This window comes from Purpureocillium takamizusanense, chromosome 4 (assembly GCF_022605165.1).
Source record: "Purpureocillium takamizusanense chromosome 4, complete sequence".
In the NCBI taxonomy this organism is placed as follows: Eukaryota; Fungi; Ascomycota; class Sordariomycetes; order Hypocreales; family Ophiocordycipitaceae; genus Purpureocillium; species Purpureocillium takamizusanense.
Window position 1 is genome coordinate 2,562,386 of NC_063071.1, and position 17,666 is coordinate 2,580,051.

Sequence of the window (17,666 nt, forward strand, 5' to 3'; positions counted from 1 at the left end):
CCCGACGTTTTACGCAGCGAAATGCACAGCAGGGCACCACCACCCCGCGGGACGGCACAGCGCGGTACAGCACAGCGAAATAAGGTCCGCAGCTCCCGCACATGTTACAGTACTAGAGTAGATAAGGTACCTCTGTAAGGCATGGATTGTGCTGCGAATTACTGTAGTACGTTCCGTTGCTTGCCGCCAAGCTCCGAGCACAACACCCGATGGACGAAGCCTGCCTCAGTTCCGTCTGTAGGCAGCTTCACGCAATCGGGTACCTCTGACAAAGTTGCCTCCCTAGCCACGGAAGCTCACCAAGGCAAGGTAAGTAGCTAATGGACGTTGGCCCTACTCCTCGCCTCTTCGCCGTTTTGTCAAAGCCAAAACCAAAGCCAATGGTGCCTACATATCGAGCCCCCCAGCTCGCCGACCGCTGCGGGTGTGTAGCCTCGACTAGACACGGGCATGCAAGCAGAGTAAGGGGCAAAGCCCACTGTACCTCAACGATATTTCGCATCTCGATATTTCGCATCCCGGTTGTTACGATCGCCATTGGAAGCTTCGGTTGTTGCGATTGCCGCCCTCGTCTTCCGCAACGCCGGCAGTGGCACAAGCAAGACCGGAATTTGTCTCCCTTTACCCCTCCATCCCGTTCCGTCAGGACCACCGTGCCCCTCCTGCCCCTCCTTACCTACAAGGTACCTAGCTAGATACTTCGGAACGTACCTTATCCCGAAAAAAGAGCACCTATTAGTCATCCGAGTTGCCTGCAACTTTCTGGTCCTCCAAGCTATGCCTGCAGCCAACATCATCGCTGCATGCGCGTCGGCATGTCGACCTCATCAGCTCCGAGCTCGCTCTTCAACCTCGATGCGCTCTTCGACAACCCGTTATTTGCAGGCGGCATCGGCCTAGCCTCCCTAGGCGCCGCCGCGGCGTTTGCCCGAAAAGGCGCCATCGTTGCCCTTGGCGCTGCTCGCCGCCGCTTGCTCGTCAACGTCGAGATCAGCAAGCAAGATCCGGCCTACCCATGGATCCTCGCATGGCTTTCGCAGCCGCGTGAGAACCCGGGCTTTCTCGCATCGAGGCTCACGCGAATACACAATCTCTCGGTGACGACAACGACCAGTTCCCGCGGCGCCAACCTCGGCGGACCTTCCAACGCTCACTTCTTTCTTCAACCTGGCTATGGACGGCATATCGTCAAGTTTGGTGGCGCGTATATCGCCGTCAACAGGGAGAAACATAGCACGGCCAACATGAACACCGGAGAGCCTCACGAGATAGTACAGTTGACGACGCTATGGGCTCACCGGCATGCCTTTGAAGCAATCTTCTCCGAGGCCCATCAGCTTGCTGCCAAAGCCAACGAAGGCAGAACGATTGTATATGCTGCGCGAGGCATGGACTGGGCGAGCCTTGGTGAGCCGAGGAAGAAACGCCCGCTCGGCTCTGTGGTGCTTGATGAAGGCGTCAAGGAGAGTATTGTTACCGATGTCAAGGACTTTCTGTCGAGACAACAATGGTATGTCGATCGAGGCATCCCATATCGAAGGGGCTACCTCCTTTTTGGGCCACCCGGAAGTGGGAAGAGCTCTTTTATCCAGGCCCTTGCTGGAGAGCTGGACTTTGGGGTGGCCATGGTCAACCTCAGCGAGATGGGTATGACGGACGACAAGTTGGCCTACCTCCTCACGAAGCTGCCCAAGAGGAGCCTGCTCCTGCTCGAAGATGCTGATGCGGCCTTTGTGAACCGTCGCCAGCGCGATGCCGACGGCTACTCGGGTGCCAGCGTCACATTTTCGGGCTTGCTCAACGCGCTAGACGGCCTCGCCGCCGGTGAAGAACGCATTGCCTTCCTGACCACCAACCACATTGATCGCCTCGACCCGGCATTGATTCGGCCAGGTCGGGTTGACATGATGTTGCGACTCGGCGAAGCCACCAAATATCAAGCTGCGCAGATGTGGGATCGCTTTTACGGGGACGTTGACAAGGACGGCTCTGGGCGCGAACGCTTCTTGCAGCGACTGGATGAGCTGGGTCTTTTCGGAACAGACAGGGAAGGGAAGCCGTCCAACAGGCATACCAGTACTGCGGCAATCCAGGGTTTGTTCTTGTTCAACAAGAATGACGCTCAAGGAGCCATTGACATGGCCGAGGGTCTGATTCCTCGCAAATTTGAAGCCGAGGACACAGTCCCTGACGGTGCAATAAAGACGCCGCCGTGAAAGACGTTGGCAGCGAATGCTGGGCACCATATTGCCTCGCGACCTATGCTAATACTGCTTGTACATTATATGCAGAGATACCCTTGCTATCTGCCCGGTGTTTGTGGGAATCATTACGGCATGTGCTTAGATGGACGAGGACTGCTCGGGCTCGGAGCGGATATATGCGAAGTTATAAGTTCCCATGAGTGTATGTATAGAAAAAGGTAGACAGCTCACCCCGGACATGGATTCCATGCAAACAATACGATTGTCGCGAAATGAGCCGATCGCGGAGGGAAGCTGTGAAGTTAGCTCAAGCCTTGGGTCGAGGGATCAACGCTAGGGGGGTCCATTCCGCGTAGAGAGGGCGCGCCCTACTTGCAATTCGCACCATAGGTATGAATCGAGGACCGTCGGTGGAAATATACCTTGCCTCTCATGAGGAAGAACAATCCCTTAGCCTATCGCGAGAGCACGAGACCACCTACAAGCCACCACCTATACTTCCTTGCATCCCAACGCATGCCAGCAACATGACCTTGGCACCAGTGATTCGGTTCGCGACAGAGGCGGGCAAGTCCCCTCGCACCCTTGCCGTTGTTTATGCAGAGTTCAAGTGAAAATTGACCGCGCTGGAGGCTGCAGACGTGCCGACTATCCGTGACTTTATCGTGGCCGGCGGCGCCGACCAAGCACCCGGCACGTACATACCTGTGACGGAAGCCGACCTCGCCGCGACGCTGCACTTTGCCGCCGCCGACGATCAATCGGGGCCCAATGTTGTTGCAGTGGCGGGCACGGCGGCGCACCACCGCTTCGCCTGGCCATTGCTCATCGTCGTACCCGAGGGAGACGTCGCGGGCATGGCCATCTACTTCTTCAACTACACGACGTGGAAGGCGGCACCGGGGGTCTGCCTAGAGGAGTTTTACGTCGCGCCGCGCTATCGGCGCCGGGGGTACGGCAAGCTACTAATTGAGGCCATGGCGCGCGAGGCGCTCAAGGCGGGCTGCGTCAAGATGGAGTGGCTGTGCCTCAAGGACAACGAGCGCGCGCTGGCCTTTTACGACAAGCTGGGCGCAGCGAGGAAGGACGATTGGGTTGCGTTGCGGGTTGACGAGACGGGCATTGCGAGACTGGCCGCTGGCGACGGGCCGGCTATCAGCTGAGTCTGCCTTAGTACTGTACAAGGCATACTTTGTAGCTGTATCTGAGTTATCACCCTTACCTACTAAAATAAGGTGCCTTTGCTGTCGGGCGTTGTTGGAATTTTAGGCAGACGATACAGGCAGGGAGACGACGTGAGTGGTGGGCCGGGCCAGCTTGTGCTCCTGCATCACAGCAGCCACCGCCACTACCCTGCATCGTGAATCTCGGGGTGTTAGTCACAAGAGAGGCAATCACCTACCGATTTAAGCTCTTCCTCCTCCCGATCATCGCTATCGCATTGAACAACATTTCATCGACCACTGGAAATGACGGATCCAAATCAAATGACATTGGACAAGTGGATGTCGTCGGGGGCCGGCGCCAGCCAGCGTGGCCCGGTAGGCACAGCTGGAGCGTCACGTCAACACCCGCCAAAGCGCGATTCGTATCGCCAGCGAGACGACCTCGCCGCCACGGCCAAGGAGACCAGAACTATGCTCCCCGACATCCTCAAGCACCTGCCCGATATCCAGGCCGCCAAGTCAGAAGCGCTCTTCCTCGACACGCTGCCCCCGCTCAAGCCGTCCGATTGCCCCAAGAGGACACCGACTGGCAAGGCCACGATCCGCATCGTCAACGATGACTCATTCAACGTGGCCATCGAGCTTGCGGCGTCCAAGGCCTCGTCTCAGACGTCCGGACGCGTCGCCGTCCTCAACATGGCCAGCCACGCCAACCCGGGAGGCGGCTGGCTGAAGGGTGCGCGCGCGCAAGAGGAGGCATTGTGCTATCGCAGCTCGCTGGCCCTGTCGCTGCACCGGCGTTACTACCCTTTCAAGCAGCGCATGGGGCTGTACACGCCCGACGTTGTCATCATCCGATCCGACATGCCGTCCGGCCACAAGCTGCTGCTGCCGGACGTCAAGCCCGAGGATCTGCCCGTCGTGAGCGTGCTCAGCGTTGCGGCGCTGCGACAGCCCGAGACGAAGCGCGTCCGCGGCAACACGCCCGCTGGTGCCGTGTACGAGCGGCTCGTCTACGCGGACCCCAGGGCGAGGGTGCTGACCAAGGACAAGATGCGGCTGTGCCTGCGCATGGCCGCGCAACGAGGACACGGGCTGTTGGTTCTCGGGGCTCTGGGCTGCGGCGCGTTCAAGAACCCCAAGGAGGAGGTGGCCACGTGCTGGCTCGAGGTTCTGCGGGACGCCGAGTTCCAAGGTGGGTGGTGGGAGGAAGTTTGGTTCGCTGTGTACGACAAACGGAACGAGGGAAACTTTGAGGTATTCGAGGAGACGCTCGGGGGGCAGGAGGTGTGATGCCGGCCTATTTACCTGGAGGGAGCAGTGAGCACGCAACTCGACAGCTGCTAGGGGCGCCGACGAGCCGAAGGATGCATCCATGTATGCTTGTTCAAGTCGATAGCGTGTCGAGTGCCCGCGTGCTATACTGTACGTACATATTCAAGGCGCGGCCCTGTCGCATTGCGTCAATCTGCAAAGACCTCGTTACACACACAGGGCCATATAGAGTTTGGAGGTTAATAAGCCTTGCAACGCTGAGACACCACGTGCAAATATGAAAAGCGTACGAAGTAAATTATGCCGGTGGCCGGATCCGGACCCGCCGCTCACCCGCCCGCCCGCAGCCTCGGGACGCCCGTGGCATCCACAGCGCCATTGGTTTACCGAAGTCAGCGAGGAGCACTGTACGGGGAAGAAGGATCTGTCGCCAGCGGAAACTGTCCTGACGTGCTTGGCTCGGATGGGGGCCCTCTTGTGATTCCGGACGGCCGCCCAACAACGGACAGGGTAGGTAGGGAACACAGGGAAAGGAAAAAAAGGTCTCACGACCGGGATCTAACTGCACAGTAACTATCAGAGACGGACGAATTGCATCGGGTTGTCAGCGCTCTCCAGGACCCCTGATGAGTGATGGTGCTTTCACGCCTGCAAAGTGCACCACCCTTGGCGGAATTGCATCATGACGTGCCCCGTTCGTCCAGCGGCCAGAGCAGCACCCCAGGCGGTTTTTATGGCGCTAACTCCGCCGGATGCGACGCGTGTGGTCCCTTAGCTCCATCGACGAGTCTCGGGCAGTCGCCTCCTCTGCGATGGTCTGCTCTGGTCTGGTCTGGCGACAATGCGGTGGACATGGACCGAGCCGATGTTCCATCCGGGCCGTCGTCGCATCGTCGTCGTGACTTTTCGAAAAGGACGTACGTCGGTGGGCGGCTCCTGTCTTGCCTGTCCTGTCCCTTGTTGTTTGCTTCACATCTTCCCCCGCAAGAGGCAGGCAGGCAGGCCAACAGCGTGTGTCAGTCAACAAGGTGAAATCTCTCGTCGACGGCCTGGGCCTGGTCGAGGCGCATCACGTCATCCTCCCGGCGGGCGAGTCAAGAAGCCTCATCGCCACACAGCGAGCACACCAACCTTGCGCGCTACCCGTGTGCGTTAGACTCGGCGGCGGGTCGTCGATACACTGGCTGCAACTGTGCCTAGGTAGGTTTCTGCTGGCTGTTGTGCTCGCTCGCTCGCAGCTTTGCTGTCCGCGTCTGGATGCTAATGAAGCACGAGGCACGACACTGGCAATCTGGTTTTGCTAGCGCAACTGTTTGTCGCATTATTCGCTCTCCTGCCCAATGCTTAGTTTCTCCGCGTTGCGCGCGCTGACGGATATTGGTACGGCATCCCCCATCACTTCGCCAGGGTCGCTCTTTCTCCATCTCAACCCTCCCTCCCCCTCCCCTTCTCTGTCGCCTTCACAGTTCGTCTCTCACATGGCCCCCTCTTTTTCGTCCCTCAGTATCCGTCCTTAAAATCTCCTCCTCCTCCCCCCCCCTCGGGCCGCTCATTCTTTTTTTCCCGGCACGGTCATACAGTCAAGTCAAACATCGCCAATGTTCGGACGCCGGAAAAGTGACGGGGGTGGAGGCAAGCTGGCCGGTGACCCCCATGTGGCAGACAGCTCAGCCGGGGGCTACGACGACGAGGCCGCTCGCTATGGCGCCTACGGGGACGCTCCCGATTTTGTGCCCAGCGACGGCAGTACCATGGATCCCGATTCTGGTGTGAAGCGCGGCCTCAAGAACCGCCATCTCTCCATGATGGCCTTGGCTGGTATCATCGGTCCCGGCTTGTTGGTTGGTGCCGGCGGTGCGTTGAGAAATGGCGGTCCCGCCTCGCTGCTCATCGGCTTTGGTGTCATAGGTATGTCTCACCTCCGAGTAGCGCTCGAGAGTCAGCTGAGACCGTATCTAACGATCCGCGCCTGCTATAGGCATCATCGCTTTTGCCATCATGCAATCTCTCGGTGAAATCACCACGATATTTCCTGGTGGAGGCTCATTCGTCTCACTCGCCGAGCGCATGGTCGACAAGTCCTTTTCCGTGGCTGTGGGATGGAATTACTTCATCATTTGGGCCGCGGTTCTTGCCAACGAGTACAACGTCATATGCAGTATTCTCACCTACTGGGTCCCTCAGGTCCCGCTCTGGGGCTGGTTCCTCATCCTGTGGACCATATTCTTCGGCTTTCAGCTTCTAGGCGTTGAGGCGTTCGGAGAGGCCGAGTTTTGGCTCGCACTGCTCAAGCTCTTGGGACTGACTGCCTACTTCATTTTCGCCATAATTTATGCAGCGGGCGGCCTCGTCGGTCAAAAGGAGCCGCTTGGCTTTCGCTACTGGCACGACCCGGGTCCGTTCAACGGAAATGGCTTCAAGGGCGTCGCGCAGGTTTTTGTTTTCACTAGCACGTTCTACGCTGGTGTGGAATCTGTCGCTGTCGCCGCCACCGAGACGAGGAATCCAGGTGTGGCTGTGCCCCAGGCCATCCGCCAGGTGTTTTGGCGTATCATCTTCGTCTACATGGGTTCCGCCTTCTTTTTTGGCATCACTTGTCCCGCGAATGCCGACGGTCTTGTCAACGGAGGATCCAAGGCACTGAAAAGTCCCATGACGATTGCCCTCCAGAATGCTGGTTGGGAAGGAGGTATGTCCCCAACGTCCAGAAGAAACACGCTTCTACATTTCTAGGATGCTGACATGATTGATAGGTGTCCATCTCATCAACGCATTCATTCTCATCACCTGCTTGTCGGCCGTCAACTCTTCCATCTATATCGGCTCACGCACCATCTTGTACATGGCGCAGTCTGGCAAGGCACCCAGCTTCATTGGCTGGACCAATAAGAGGGGTGTTCCAGTCTGGGCCATTCTCATCACGAACGCTGTCGGCGCCATCTCCATGATGAACGTGTCGACGGGTGCATCCAAGGCCTACCAATACATTGTAAACCTCTCGGGCGTGAGCACCTTCCTCGTCTGGGGCAGCATCAGCTTCATTCACATTCGATTTCGCCGCGCCTGGGTGGCTCAAAACCGGGATGTCAACGAAATCCCCTTCAAGAGCCTTTGGTATCCGCTCATTGCGTACTTTGGCGTCGCCATCAACCTTTTCCTGGCTCTCGTCCAAGGGTGGACGACTTTGTCTCCCTTTGACGCGGGGAATTTCGTTGATGCATATATCCTTCTCCCCTTGTTTGGGCTTATTTATGTGACTGGCAAGATTTACTGGCGTGGCAAAGACAAGGTCAAGCGCAGTTGGGAGATTGATCTCGACAGTGGCAGGAGAACCGACTTGGATCAGAAGGGGGTATTGCCGGAGGACGAAGCGTTCCAACGCGAAAAGATTCCGTTTTGGAAGAAGCTGTGGAATTTGCTTTAGTTACTCCACTATATCTATTCTGGATCTTGTTTTGCATATTTGCATCTAAGGGCGTTTTGACTCGGTGGAGGGTTACCAACCGGACTTTGGTGCGAAGCCAAGGAAAATATTCTGGATTATGGCTGAGGCCTGCGTCAAGAATCAGACAAGAGGGGGGTCTTTTGACTTGCGAGGTGTTTGCGGGAAGCGTGACATTGATTCGTCTCGCCAGCACTTGCTCTATTGCATAGAGTTAGATATGGGCCTGGGAGGAACACGACGGGAAACCCCCTCGCCTGCTGATGGCGACGATCCAAATGAATACTAGGACATACACACACACCCTGTCCCACCAGTGCACTTCATTCGTTGCGCTCCCCTGGCTGTATGCGACCATGGCACAGCAGAACCACATGCCTCATTCCTCTATTACCGAGTTCCACGTTCACACGGACAGAGCTGACCATCAAGGGCCGAGGTCTAGCGGCCTTGCTGGCGGTATTTGGTATACGCTTATGCTTTACCAGAACATAGCCTACAAAATTGGTTGTGACATCCTACAAGCTACGAGACGTTCGCACTTGAACTCACAGCCAAAAGGCATGGTGGACGTAGACCTAAGCTCAGGTTCTCAGCCGCCTGTCAACCCGCGGCTAATTCTCTGATCCATTGCAATGCTTTTGAGACACGGAAGGATATTAAAGCTGCGAACGACCACATTGACAAGGAACAATTCCCTGTTGTACCCTTTCGTGTATCCGCGTTTGGGACTTTGCCGGACCGAATACGAATACGACAGCCTGCCAACCATCCGTCCGCAGCAGACGGATGCACTTATACGCGTTGCGGCGGCGGCGGAATGGGGCCTTGCAAGGCTTTCGGTAAGACTTCACTGGTACCAGAATACGCGTATCGGTATATGATGTGTCTGTTTGCGGAGAGACTGTCGATGAATGCTGCCAAGATAGGAGGGGGTGCCATGGTATAAGAGCCGGCAACTCTCCGCCCTGTCCATGGAAAGAAAAAAAACATGAGCACGCGAGATGAAACCCAAACTCTAAACTTCCTCTTCTTTTTTTCGTTTTCGACACATCGGCTTAAATGGTTTGGTGGGTTGTCGTCTTGCCGCTGATCCTCTGGGTCGGCGGCATCATACGCCAGCTGCTTCCCAGACGTCGCACTGAGCCGCCGACGGTGTTCCACTGGTTTCCCTTCCTCGGAAGCGCGGTATCGTATGGCCAAGATCCCCAGAGCTTCTTCCTGCGGTGCCGAGAAAAGGTATGCGTTGCAACCAGTTTCTGTTCTTCCTTGGCGCGGGTACCCCTGAGAGTCAAAAAGACACCAAGGTACCTCTGTCTGTGTCGGGCGAGACTGATCCATGGCGAACAACCATACAGTACGGCGACATTTTCACGTTTGTGCTTCTCGGGAAACAAATCACATGCTACTTTGGCCTGGAGGGAAACGACTTCATATTCAACGGCAAGCAGCACGACCTCAACGCCGAGGAGATCTATGGGCCCCTGACGACCCCCGTGTTCGGCTCCGACGTCATATACGACTGCCCCAACGCGAAGCTGATGGAGCAGAAGAAGTTTGTCAAGTTTGGGCTCACGCAGCAGGCCCTCGAGTGCCACGTCCCGCTCATCGAACGAGAGGTGCTCGACTACATCAAGGGGGCCGCCGCCTTCAAGGGCCAGAATGGGACCATGCACGTCGGCACGACCATGTCCGAAATTACAATCTTCACCGCGGGGAGGGCGCTGCAAGGGGACGAGGTGCGGGCCAAGCTGACGGCTGAGTTTGCGTCTTTGTATCACGACCTGGACATGGGCTTCCAGCCCATCAACTTCTTGATGCCGTGGGCGCCGCTGCCGCATAACCGCAAGAGAGACGAGGCGCATGCAAAGATGCGAGACGTCTACATGGACATCATCGCCAGGCGCCGGCAGAGCGGAGCGGTCCGGGGCTCCGACATGATCTCGAACCTGATGAAGTGCAAATACAAGGATGGCCGGGCAGTGCCGGACAAGGAGATTGCTCACCTGATGATCACGCTGCTCATGGCAGGACAGCACACGTCTGCCTCGGCCAGCTCGTGGATCATGCTGCACCTTGCATCCCGGCCGGACGTGGGCGAGCGGCTGTACCGTGAGCAAGTCGACAACCTGGGCGCGACGGGGACACGGGGACGGCTGGAGCCGCTGAAGTACTCTGACCTCGCGCGGCTCCCGCTCCTAAGCAACGTCATAAAGGAGACGCTACGGGTGCACTCGGCCATTCACTCCGTCATGCGCAAAGTCAAGCGGCCCATGGCGGTGCCCGACACGCCGTACGTGGTCACGCCGGGCAAGGTGCTCCTGGCATCGCCGTCGGTCACGGCCATGAGCGAGCAACACTTTCAAAACGCCAGCGAATGGGATCCGGACCGCTGGGACTCATCGGCGGTGTCTGGAGCCGTGGGCGGCGACAACAACGGGCACGACGACGACGAGTCCATTTCCCGGGGCACGCGCAGCCCATATCTCCCGTTTGGGGTTGGGCGGCATCGTTGCGTGGGCGAGAAGTTTGCCTACCTCAACCTGGGGGTCATTGTGGCGACGCTCGTGCGCAGCTTCCGCTTCTATACGGTGGACGGAAAGGCGACGGTGCCGGAGACGGATTACTCGTCGCTGCTGTCGAGGCCCAAGGAGCCGGCGGTGGTGCGGTGGGAGCGGCGGTACGAGTCCGGGCTGGAGGTGTGAACGGGATCCATCATCTAACAAAAGACGGACAGCCATGAGAGGGGGGTAGTAACTTGGACGATGATCTGCCGTGCATGCACGCTGCAGGTATTTTGTACTTTGGCCTCGTTGAGGGAGGGGAGAGCGTGGAAAGTCTCCATAGATGACAGACAATAATCGTGTACAATGAATGCATGGTGCATGGATGCGGCGATTGCGAGTGATGGCTTTGACGGAGCTGTCGTTCAGCAGCCAAACCTGACTGATGAGGCCCTGCTGGCCCGACGCGCGCCGCCACAAGGTGGCTGACTGGGCTGGTGGCTGCCGGGCGGGCTCATCCACCGACTGGCCCGTGCGCTCCCGTGATCTAGCGCCCGCCCGGCATGCTGCCCCCTACGAAGTGCAATACCTAAGGTACTGTACCTTCGGGTCAAGCTGGCGCTGGGCGGACAGTGAATGTAGTGGAGGTGCCCTCCTCACAGCCCTGGAGTCCAGAATCAATGCCAGCTGAGGGGCAGGTGTGAGGAAGGAAGCACCTGATGAGCAGTGCCGGCGCTGACGACAAGGATCCTGGGCAGGGCAGTGATGGATCCACCCAACCTGAACAGGGGGGGTGAGCACTGCACGCACTGCAGCTCACCACCTCAGGAGCTCCAAAGAGGGATGGATCTGCTGCTGATAGGTACCTCCACTGAAGCAACTTAACCCAACCCGACCTTCCCTAGGGAGGTGCTCAGGTACTGCAGTAGTACGTAAATTAGCACTAACTCGACCCAACAAGCAAGCCAAGCTACTGGGCGCTCAGGGACCGCGCGCGCGCAACCTCGAAGCCAACTCTACCTGCTCCTTCCATCCCATCCGTTCATGTGCCCGCCGTTGCCTTCATGTCTCTCGCTACCTTGGCTACTACCTCTCCAGCTCTCTCCACCCCAACAGCGACGCCCAGCAGCGACCTGCGATAGCATACCTTCCCTGGTGTCATCCCGCACTCTCCGCGTCTCCGCGACTGCGAGCACGAGCACGTCCAACCCCCACGAGCAACATCCGCGCTACCCGTCTCGAACCGCCCATCCATCATCACATGTCGATCGCAGCTCGACCTTCCCCCCTTCCTGCTTCCTCTCGCGCCGCCGCCGTCGTCCAGCAAACCGCATCGCCCCCCCAAGCCTGCTGGCCGCGCGCGCACGCCACGGCGCCGACAAAGCCCCCCATCGTCGCCCGAGCCGTCGAATGAATGCAACCGCTAAACCCCTTCCTTGCCGCCTTCTTCAAGAGCTCCGTCGTCGCCCAGTGCGCTCCGGTACACCATCACATTCTGCTCGTGCCCTTGACGGATGTGCTCCTTACCTACAAGGAGACGGACAGCGGCTCCTCTCCACAAGAGGTCATTGCCTCTGAAGAGTTCCTGAGCAGCCATGTCCTTCGCATCCCGACCACGAGCCCCAGCGCCGGCAAGGAAGCCACCCAGAATCTGCGCGACGTGAGGGGCAAGGCCAAGCAATTCTCGACGCTCAACGGCCGGACCGTCGTCATCAAAGACTCCTTTGTGTACAGCAACAAAGGTATAGCCAACCTTGCGCGCGGTCGCATAGTGCGCCGGCGTGTCCTGCCATTCATTGCGCGTATACTGACTGCCTCCCCTGACCAGGCTTCAAGGCCCTCGCACAAGCCCAGCTCCTGAACGATGTCACCTGGTACCCCGACGTCTTCGAGCCAAGGCAATGGCTGGTGTACTTTATATCAAAGCCCCTGGTGGGCACCTGGGAGGAGGTTAAGATCACCCCCGCGATCCTTGTCCACGGATTGGGAAAGACCGCTGCGACGGAGCAAAGCAAGGCGCAAAACGGCGAGTCGGCCGATGATGCCGTGCCGCGCAAGAAGGACATCAAGACATTTCACGACCTCTTGAACAATTTCCCCATGATTGCACGCCAGATGCAGTCCGGCCTGGAGAAGCTGTTCCTGGAGTTCACGGCCGTTTTCGAAAAGCCTCTGCCACCCCCTCCATCGGCGTCCAGCATACCCGATCCGCAGCCCGAGGGCCCGATCATGGCGGCGATGAAGAGAGCCCGGTCCAATAGTTTTACAGGACGCAGTGGTCGAGACAGTCCTGACAGCCTTCCCGTCACGGAGGACTTCTACGCTGAAGACGACGAGGATGTCATGAGGGCGTCCCTCGAGACGGCCGTGACAACGGCCATTGACCTGTTCCAAAGCGTGGACAAGCAGCAACTCTCTCTGCTCGGTGCTACTACCGACCTCACTGGGCCCCTGGTTGAGAAGCTCATTGAACGATACGTCACCGAGCACGTTCATCACTTGCTGTTCCCCAAGCTGACAAGCTTGAAACGGCCCGAGGACTTGGAGCTCGAAGCAAAGATTCGGCAGATGGAGTTTGTGGACATCTCACAGCTTGGCATCGCAATTGACGGCGGTTCAAGGGCGAAGCACGATCTACTCATACAGCTCGGCCCAGTCGTGGAGGAGTTCAAAAAGATTTCCCTCGCAAGGAGCCCGGTGGAGATGATGGACACACTCCTGACGACCATGAAGACGGTATCACAGCTCACGGACACATCAAGACCGCAGGAGAATGGCGAGCCAGCCACCTCTGAGAAGACCGTAATGACGGTTAATGCAGACACGCTGGTCTCCTTACTGCTCTACGTGGTTATTCGGTCGCAAGTCAAGAACCTTCAAGCGCGGCTCATCTATGTCCGCAACTTCATCTTCGTCGATGACGTCGACAGCGGCGAGATGGGGTATGCGCTCAGCACCTTTGAGGCTGTTTTGACATACCTCACCATGGATTCGGCAGGCTTGCGCAAAGCGAGCAGGAAGAACAAGGCTCTATGGGAAGCCACCAAGCACGGTAACCTCAACGATTTGAGAGACATTATGGAACCAAGCACCTCTGCTGTTACAGACGACGAGGAATCAGAAGGAGTGGATGCCCGCCAGTCCTCGCGCGCCAGTAGCCGGCCATCATTTACATGGAGTTTAGCAAATGACTCTTCTCGCAGGTCTTCCCTTGCGCTGACCGCGTCTGAATACTTTTCGCATGGCTCGGGATTAAGCCATGTGTTCCCATTCCAGTCCAACGGTAGTTGCGAGGGGGACTTTCCGCCTATGAAGCGAATCAAGAGAGTGGCCATGGACACAAGGAGTCTGTCCAGCGGTTCTGAAATCTCGTTCCACTCGCGCACCGGGAGCCTTGCGACGTTAGGAAGCGCCCTCGAAGGCGATGTGTCGGTGGAGAGGCTGGCTCAAACAAGCGACGCGTTCGGCGAGTCGATATTGATGATGGCGGTTCAGAACGAGCAGCCTGAAACTCTACGATATCTCCTGTCACTCTCCGGCTACTTTCCTTTGGAAGTGATTCTGGAAGATATGAACAACGAAGACACAACCCTGCTTTGCGCCGCTGTCCAGCTGGGCAACGACGAGCTGATCGACATGATCCTCGATCGCGTCAGCTCGCTGGCGACGCACGAGCAGCTAGTCCGATATCTATCCGAACAGGACATATGGGGTCGCAGCATCGGGCACTACTTATTCCACGCTCCGTCGTTGATCACGCGCATAGGCGGGCTGTTGCCGTGGCGGCAGCGCGATAAGAATGGGCGGACGCCACTGTTTGCGCTGTGCCGATCGTACGATCACACCGACTACTTCGACATGGTGGAAACCGGGCTGCGCGTCGCACGCGAGGCACAGGGCGACAAGCAGCCGCTTCATGTGGATGAGCACGTCGACGGCAAGGGCAACACGCTCCTGCACATCATCAACGACCCCAGGCTGGCCATGAGGATCCTGCATTATTGCGACGTCGATGTCAACGCGACGAATGAGAAGAGGTTCACGGCGTTGATGGTGGCTAGTAAGTACGGTCGGTATGACATGGTGCGGTGTCTCTTTGCCGACCCACGAGTCGATGTGGCGGCGAGGGAGGCTCGCGGCCTCACGGCAGTCGAGCTAGCCAAGGACGACGATGTGCGGAACAAAATCGACGACTTGGGGCTGTTCAGCATGCCAATCGGCAGGGACGGTCGCATCACGGGAGTTGTGCGCGCATTCTTCGTGGAAGACGGCAGCGTGCGCCTCGTGTTGAAGTCTGCTGCACCTACAGACCACGACAGTTATACGGTGACGACCAGCCGTCGCTCGCTCAACGACTTTGAGCAGCTGGCATGCCTCCTGACTCTCGAGCACCCGGCGTCTTGGATCCCGTCAATGTCAGATACGCGATCACCGTTCCAGCTGCCGACGAAGCCGTCGCGGTCGCTCCTTCGCGACATCCAGGCCAAGACAGACTGGTTCTTGAGGATTATGCTCGGTCATCCTACTTTGGGCACTCACGAAATGCTCTGGGAGTTCTTCTTAGTGCCTGAGCTGCAGCTGGACGCAATGGAGGCGCGCACCAAGCTCAAGGTGGAGATGAAGGCGGAGAAGATCAAAGATGAGTACGAGCCTGTGGAGGATGTCAGAGAGGTGGAGCAATTTGCAAACCATGCCCGAGAAATGGTGAGAAGCGTGAGCTACTCAACCAAGAGCGTCGCTCGGCGCGCGAACGGTCTTGGGCAAAGCTCATCTGGTAGGTTCCTTTTCCATGGGCATTCCGAGCTACGATGGCAGCGGCATTTTACTGACACTGGTCGCGTAGATCTGTACGACTCCATGGTACTGCTCCATCGCCAGGTGGCGGCTGTCGAGTTCTTGCCGTCCTCACATGTCAACGCGCTGGAGGTATACGTCAGGACCATGGTGCCGGCGCAGTCCAGCCCTCAAATGACGCTTCACGCAACGCTGTTGGCGATACAGTCGACGGTGCAAGCCCTGCTGACTTCCCTGGGGCGACCGGCCATCCTCATCAGCCAAATAGGCGCGGCGAGGCGGGAGGCGGACAGAAACGAAAGCTCGGCGGGAAGGTCCTCGCGATGGCCGCTAGGCCTGCTGGACGAGACGAGGCAGCGGATGCAGGACGGTAGGGAGCAGCGGGCCAAGAAATCGCGTCAAGAGGCCGAGAGCCTCGGCCGGGAGCTGCGGTACACGCAGCAGACTGTCGCGAGCGAGCTGGCGGGATGGCAGGACATGCACGAGACCATGGGCAGGCGAGCCATCCGAGAATTCGCCCGGGGTATGGTGATCCAGGAGCGGTCGAGGCTGGATGGCATGATGCGTGCTCTCCGAAAGGTGCGGTCGGGCGACTGCGGGGCCGGGGCGAGGCCAGGCATGGAAACACGACAGTCGGCGCTGTTCGCGGGGACAACAGAAGGCGAGGTCTCCCGACAGAACGGCGATGCGGCTGAAGTGGCCGAGTGAGAGGTGTGCCTGCGAAGGGGAGTACGTGCGTCTCGTGTCATACTCACGACAATGACACGCCCTGGTTGGTGACTGCCCGCGCCGTGTGGTGCCTTTGTGGACGCGGAGGCGGCGATCTGCTGCACGACACATGCACGAAGATGGAGTGCCACAGAATCAAGGGCATGTGTGTCGGTTGGGGGCCCACGGCAACCCAAAGACCAAGGACTAGAGTATGCGTGCTGGCACGTTCCGCCCACGCCGTCATGACGGCTCGAGTTCTATGCTACGGTTTTACGATGTTGAGTGTACTGCTGGGTGGGCGTTTGGGCGCTGGAGGCGAGCGATGATGATGATGACAGACGACTTTGGCCCTACCGCCCACGGCGGTGGAAGTGGCAGAGTTTCGACACGACGGCTACTGCATTTAATCAATCAATACAGAGTAGCCGCCTTGTGCCAGTGTGATGAGCGAAACGACGCAGATGCCGTCTCTGATGCGGTGTGCAACGTTGCCCCTTGCCAGCCGGAGACGGGCCCCCATGCGCAGTCCATCACTGAGGTGCAAGGACAGTGGATCGGCCAACTGGCTCCTGGTTGCAATACAAGAGCAGCTGACTCGTACAGTATACAGTAGTGCCGAGATTCTGAATGCAGTTGTTGCGATGCGTCATCATGGTCGCCTGGCGACGATCCGGCCGAACGGTTTCGAAACAAGGCTGTCCAAAGGGTCCAACGAGACACTGCCGACGAGGACGGGGTGAAACGCCAGGACGGGAAACAGTGGGCAGCCGTGAGCCAGTCAATCGCAACGACGCGGCGCAAGCCGGGTTCGGCCTCCGATTGGCCGCTGACGAGAGTGAGAGGAACAGAGACGCAGTACGATTTGTCGGCGCGTCGCCGTCGAGAGCGCGTGGCGCGCGGCCAATGATAGAGCCCCAGTTCGTACGCGCCGCGAAGCGCAACGAAGGCCACGCGATGGTCCTCCCGTCGCAGACCGTGGCGGCTGGAGTCAGGAGGAAGAAGGGCTGACCGTGGTGGCTGTGCACAGACGGACGACGCCGACCATGTCGAATCTCCGCAGCCGCCGGGAGCCGTTTTCGATATACACCACAATGCCACTTGCGGAAACAAAGCGAGGCTGGTGCGACGACGGCGGCGGGGGGCCTCCCTTGTTTCTATAAGATGAAAGAGCGTCTGGCTAAGCGCCAGGCGAGCGTCGAGACCCGATGACCGTAGCCGCCGAGGCGATTATGACGCTCCCATTGGGCGCCCATGCCGCTGAAGATTATGCTCTACGTTGCTGCCGAGGGGGGCATGCGACGCAGTAGGCGCCGCGAGCGAAAAATAGCATTCTGGGCGCAGGTACTACGTACTTTGTGCGACCAGAGACCGGCTGCTGAGTGCTGGGGCGGATTTGACGTCGGGGGGCCATAGATGATGGCTCGGACGAGGGGCGGCGGCCTGGTTCACGCGGTGCGACGTCGCGCAGCGCGGCCTCTACGGCTCTGCGTGCGACCCGCAGGGGTGACGAAGGGCGGCGGCAACGGCGGTCAGCGGGAGGGAGGGGACTGGATGGGCTGCACTGAAGGGA

At 58.5% G+C, this 17,666-nt stretch overlaps 6 protein-coding genes across 6 annotated transcripts; all 6 read left to right on the top strand.

The window, feature by feature from the left end:
* The first annotated feature begins 139 nt into the window (after positions 1 to 139).
* BCS1 (Complex III assembly protein translocase and chaperone) lies at positions 140 to 2,525 on the top strand. The gene has a single exon (XM_047986726.1). It carries the CDS (start codon positions 804 to 806, stop codon positions 2,214 to 2,216), a length of 1,413 nt encoding a protein of 470 aa, XP_047842709.1. The 5' UTR covers positions 140 to 803; the 3' UTR covers positions 2,217 to 2,525.
* Positions 2,526 to 2,801: 276 nt separating this feature from the next.
* ats1_1 (FR47-like protein) lies at positions 2,802 to 3,367 on the top strand (the record flags this gene model as incomplete). The annotated part of the gene is made up of 2 exons (XM_047986727.1): positions 2,802 to 2,808; positions 2,844 to 3,367. 2 exons carry the CDS (start codon positions 2,802 to 2,804, stop codon positions 3,365 to 3,367), a joined length of 531 nt encoding a protein of 176 aa, XP_047842710.1.
* Positions 3,368 to 3,691: 324 nt separating this feature from the next.
* On the top strand, positions 3,692 to 4,663 carry JDV02_005427 (uncharacterized protein; the record flags this gene model as incomplete). The annotated part of the gene is made up of 1 exon (XM_047986728.1): positions 3,692 to 4,663. One exon carries the CDS (start codon positions 3,692 to 3,694, stop codon positions 4,661 to 4,663), a length of 972 nt encoding a protein of 323 aa, XP_047842711.1.
* A 498-nt stretch (positions 4,664 to 5,161) lies between these two features.
* On the top strand, positions 5,162 to 8,510 carry AGP3 (General amino acid permease). Its single transcript, XM_047986729.1, has 3 exons — positions 5,162 to 6,553; positions 6,624 to 7,334; positions 7,399 to 8,510. Exons 1-3 carry the CDS (start codon positions 6,244 to 6,246, stop codon positions 8,067 to 8,069), a joined length of 1,692 nt encoding a protein of 563 aa, XP_047842712.1. The 5' UTR covers positions 5,162 to 6,243; the 3' UTR covers positions 8,070 to 8,510.
* A 587-nt stretch (positions 8,511 to 9,097) lies between these two features.
* Positions 9,098 to 10,972, top strand: ERG11_1 (Lanosterol 14-alpha-demethylase). The gene is made up of 2 exons (XM_047986730.1): positions 9,098 to 9,326; positions 9,446 to 10,972. The coding sequence occupies exons 1-2, from the start codon at positions 9,150 to 9,152 to the stop codon at positions 10,790 to 10,792; spliced, it is 1,524 nt and encodes a 507-aa protein (XP_047842713.1). The 5' UTR covers positions 9,098 to 9,149; the 3' UTR covers positions 10,793 to 10,972.
* Positions 10,973 to 11,627: 655 nt separating this feature from the next.
* JDV02_005430 (uncharacterized protein) lies at positions 11,628 to 17,611 on the top strand. The gene is made up of 4 exons (XM_047986731.1): positions 11,628 to 12,333; positions 12,420 to 15,365; positions 15,435 to 16,865; positions 16,945 to 17,611. Exons 1-3 carry the CDS (start codon positions 12,006 to 12,008, stop codon positions 16,091 to 16,093), a joined length of 3,933 nt encoding a protein of 1,310 aa, XP_047842714.1. The 5' UTR covers positions 11,628 to 12,005; the 3' UTR covers positions 16,094 to 16,865; positions 16,945 to 17,611.
* Positions 17,612 to 17,666: the final 55 nt, after the last annotated feature.

What these genes read in the sequence shown, in the direction of transcription:
- ERG11_1 (XM_047986730.1), top strand. Translation starts at nt 9,150, where the DNA reads ATGGTTTGGTGGGTTGTCGTCTTGCCGCTGATCCTCTGGGTCGGCGGC. An exon ending in TCCTGCGGTGCCGAGAAAAG is followed by an intron (nt 9,327 to 9,445) that starts GTATGCGTTGCA and finishes ACAACCATACAG; the next exon opens with TACGGCGACATTTTCACGTT.
- AGP3 (XM_047986729.1), top strand. Translation starts at nt 6,244, where the DNA reads ATGTTCGGACGCCGGAAAAGTGACGGGGGTGGAGGCAAGCTGGCCGGT. An exon ending in CATCGGCTTTGGTGTCATAG is followed by an intron (nt 6,554 to 6,623) that starts GTATGTCTCACC and finishes CGCCTGCTATAG; the next exon opens with GCATCATCGCTTTTGCCATC. An exon ending in GAATGCTGGTTGGGAAGGAG is followed by an intron (nt 7,335 to 7,398) that starts GTATGTCCCCAA and finishes CATGATTGATAG; the next exon opens with GTGTCCATCTCATCAACGCA.
- JDV02_005430 (XM_047986731.1), top strand. Translation starts at nt 12,006, where the DNA reads ATGCAACCGCTAAACCCCTTCCTTGCCGCCTTCTTCAAGAGCTCCGTC. An exon ending in CTTTGTGTACAGCAACAAAG is followed by an intron (nt 12,334 to 12,419) that starts GTATAGCCAACC and finishes TCCCCTGACCAG; the next exon opens with GCTTCAAGGCCCTCGCACAA. An exon ending in TCTTGGGCAAAGCTCATCTG is followed by an intron (nt 15,366 to 15,434) that starts GTAGGTTCCTTT and finishes CTGGTCGCGTAG; the next exon opens with ATCTGTACGACTCCATGGTA.
- BCS1 (XM_047986726.1), top strand. Translation starts at nt 804, where the DNA reads ATGCGCGTCGGCATGTCGACCTCATCAGCTCCGAGCTCGCTCTTCAAC.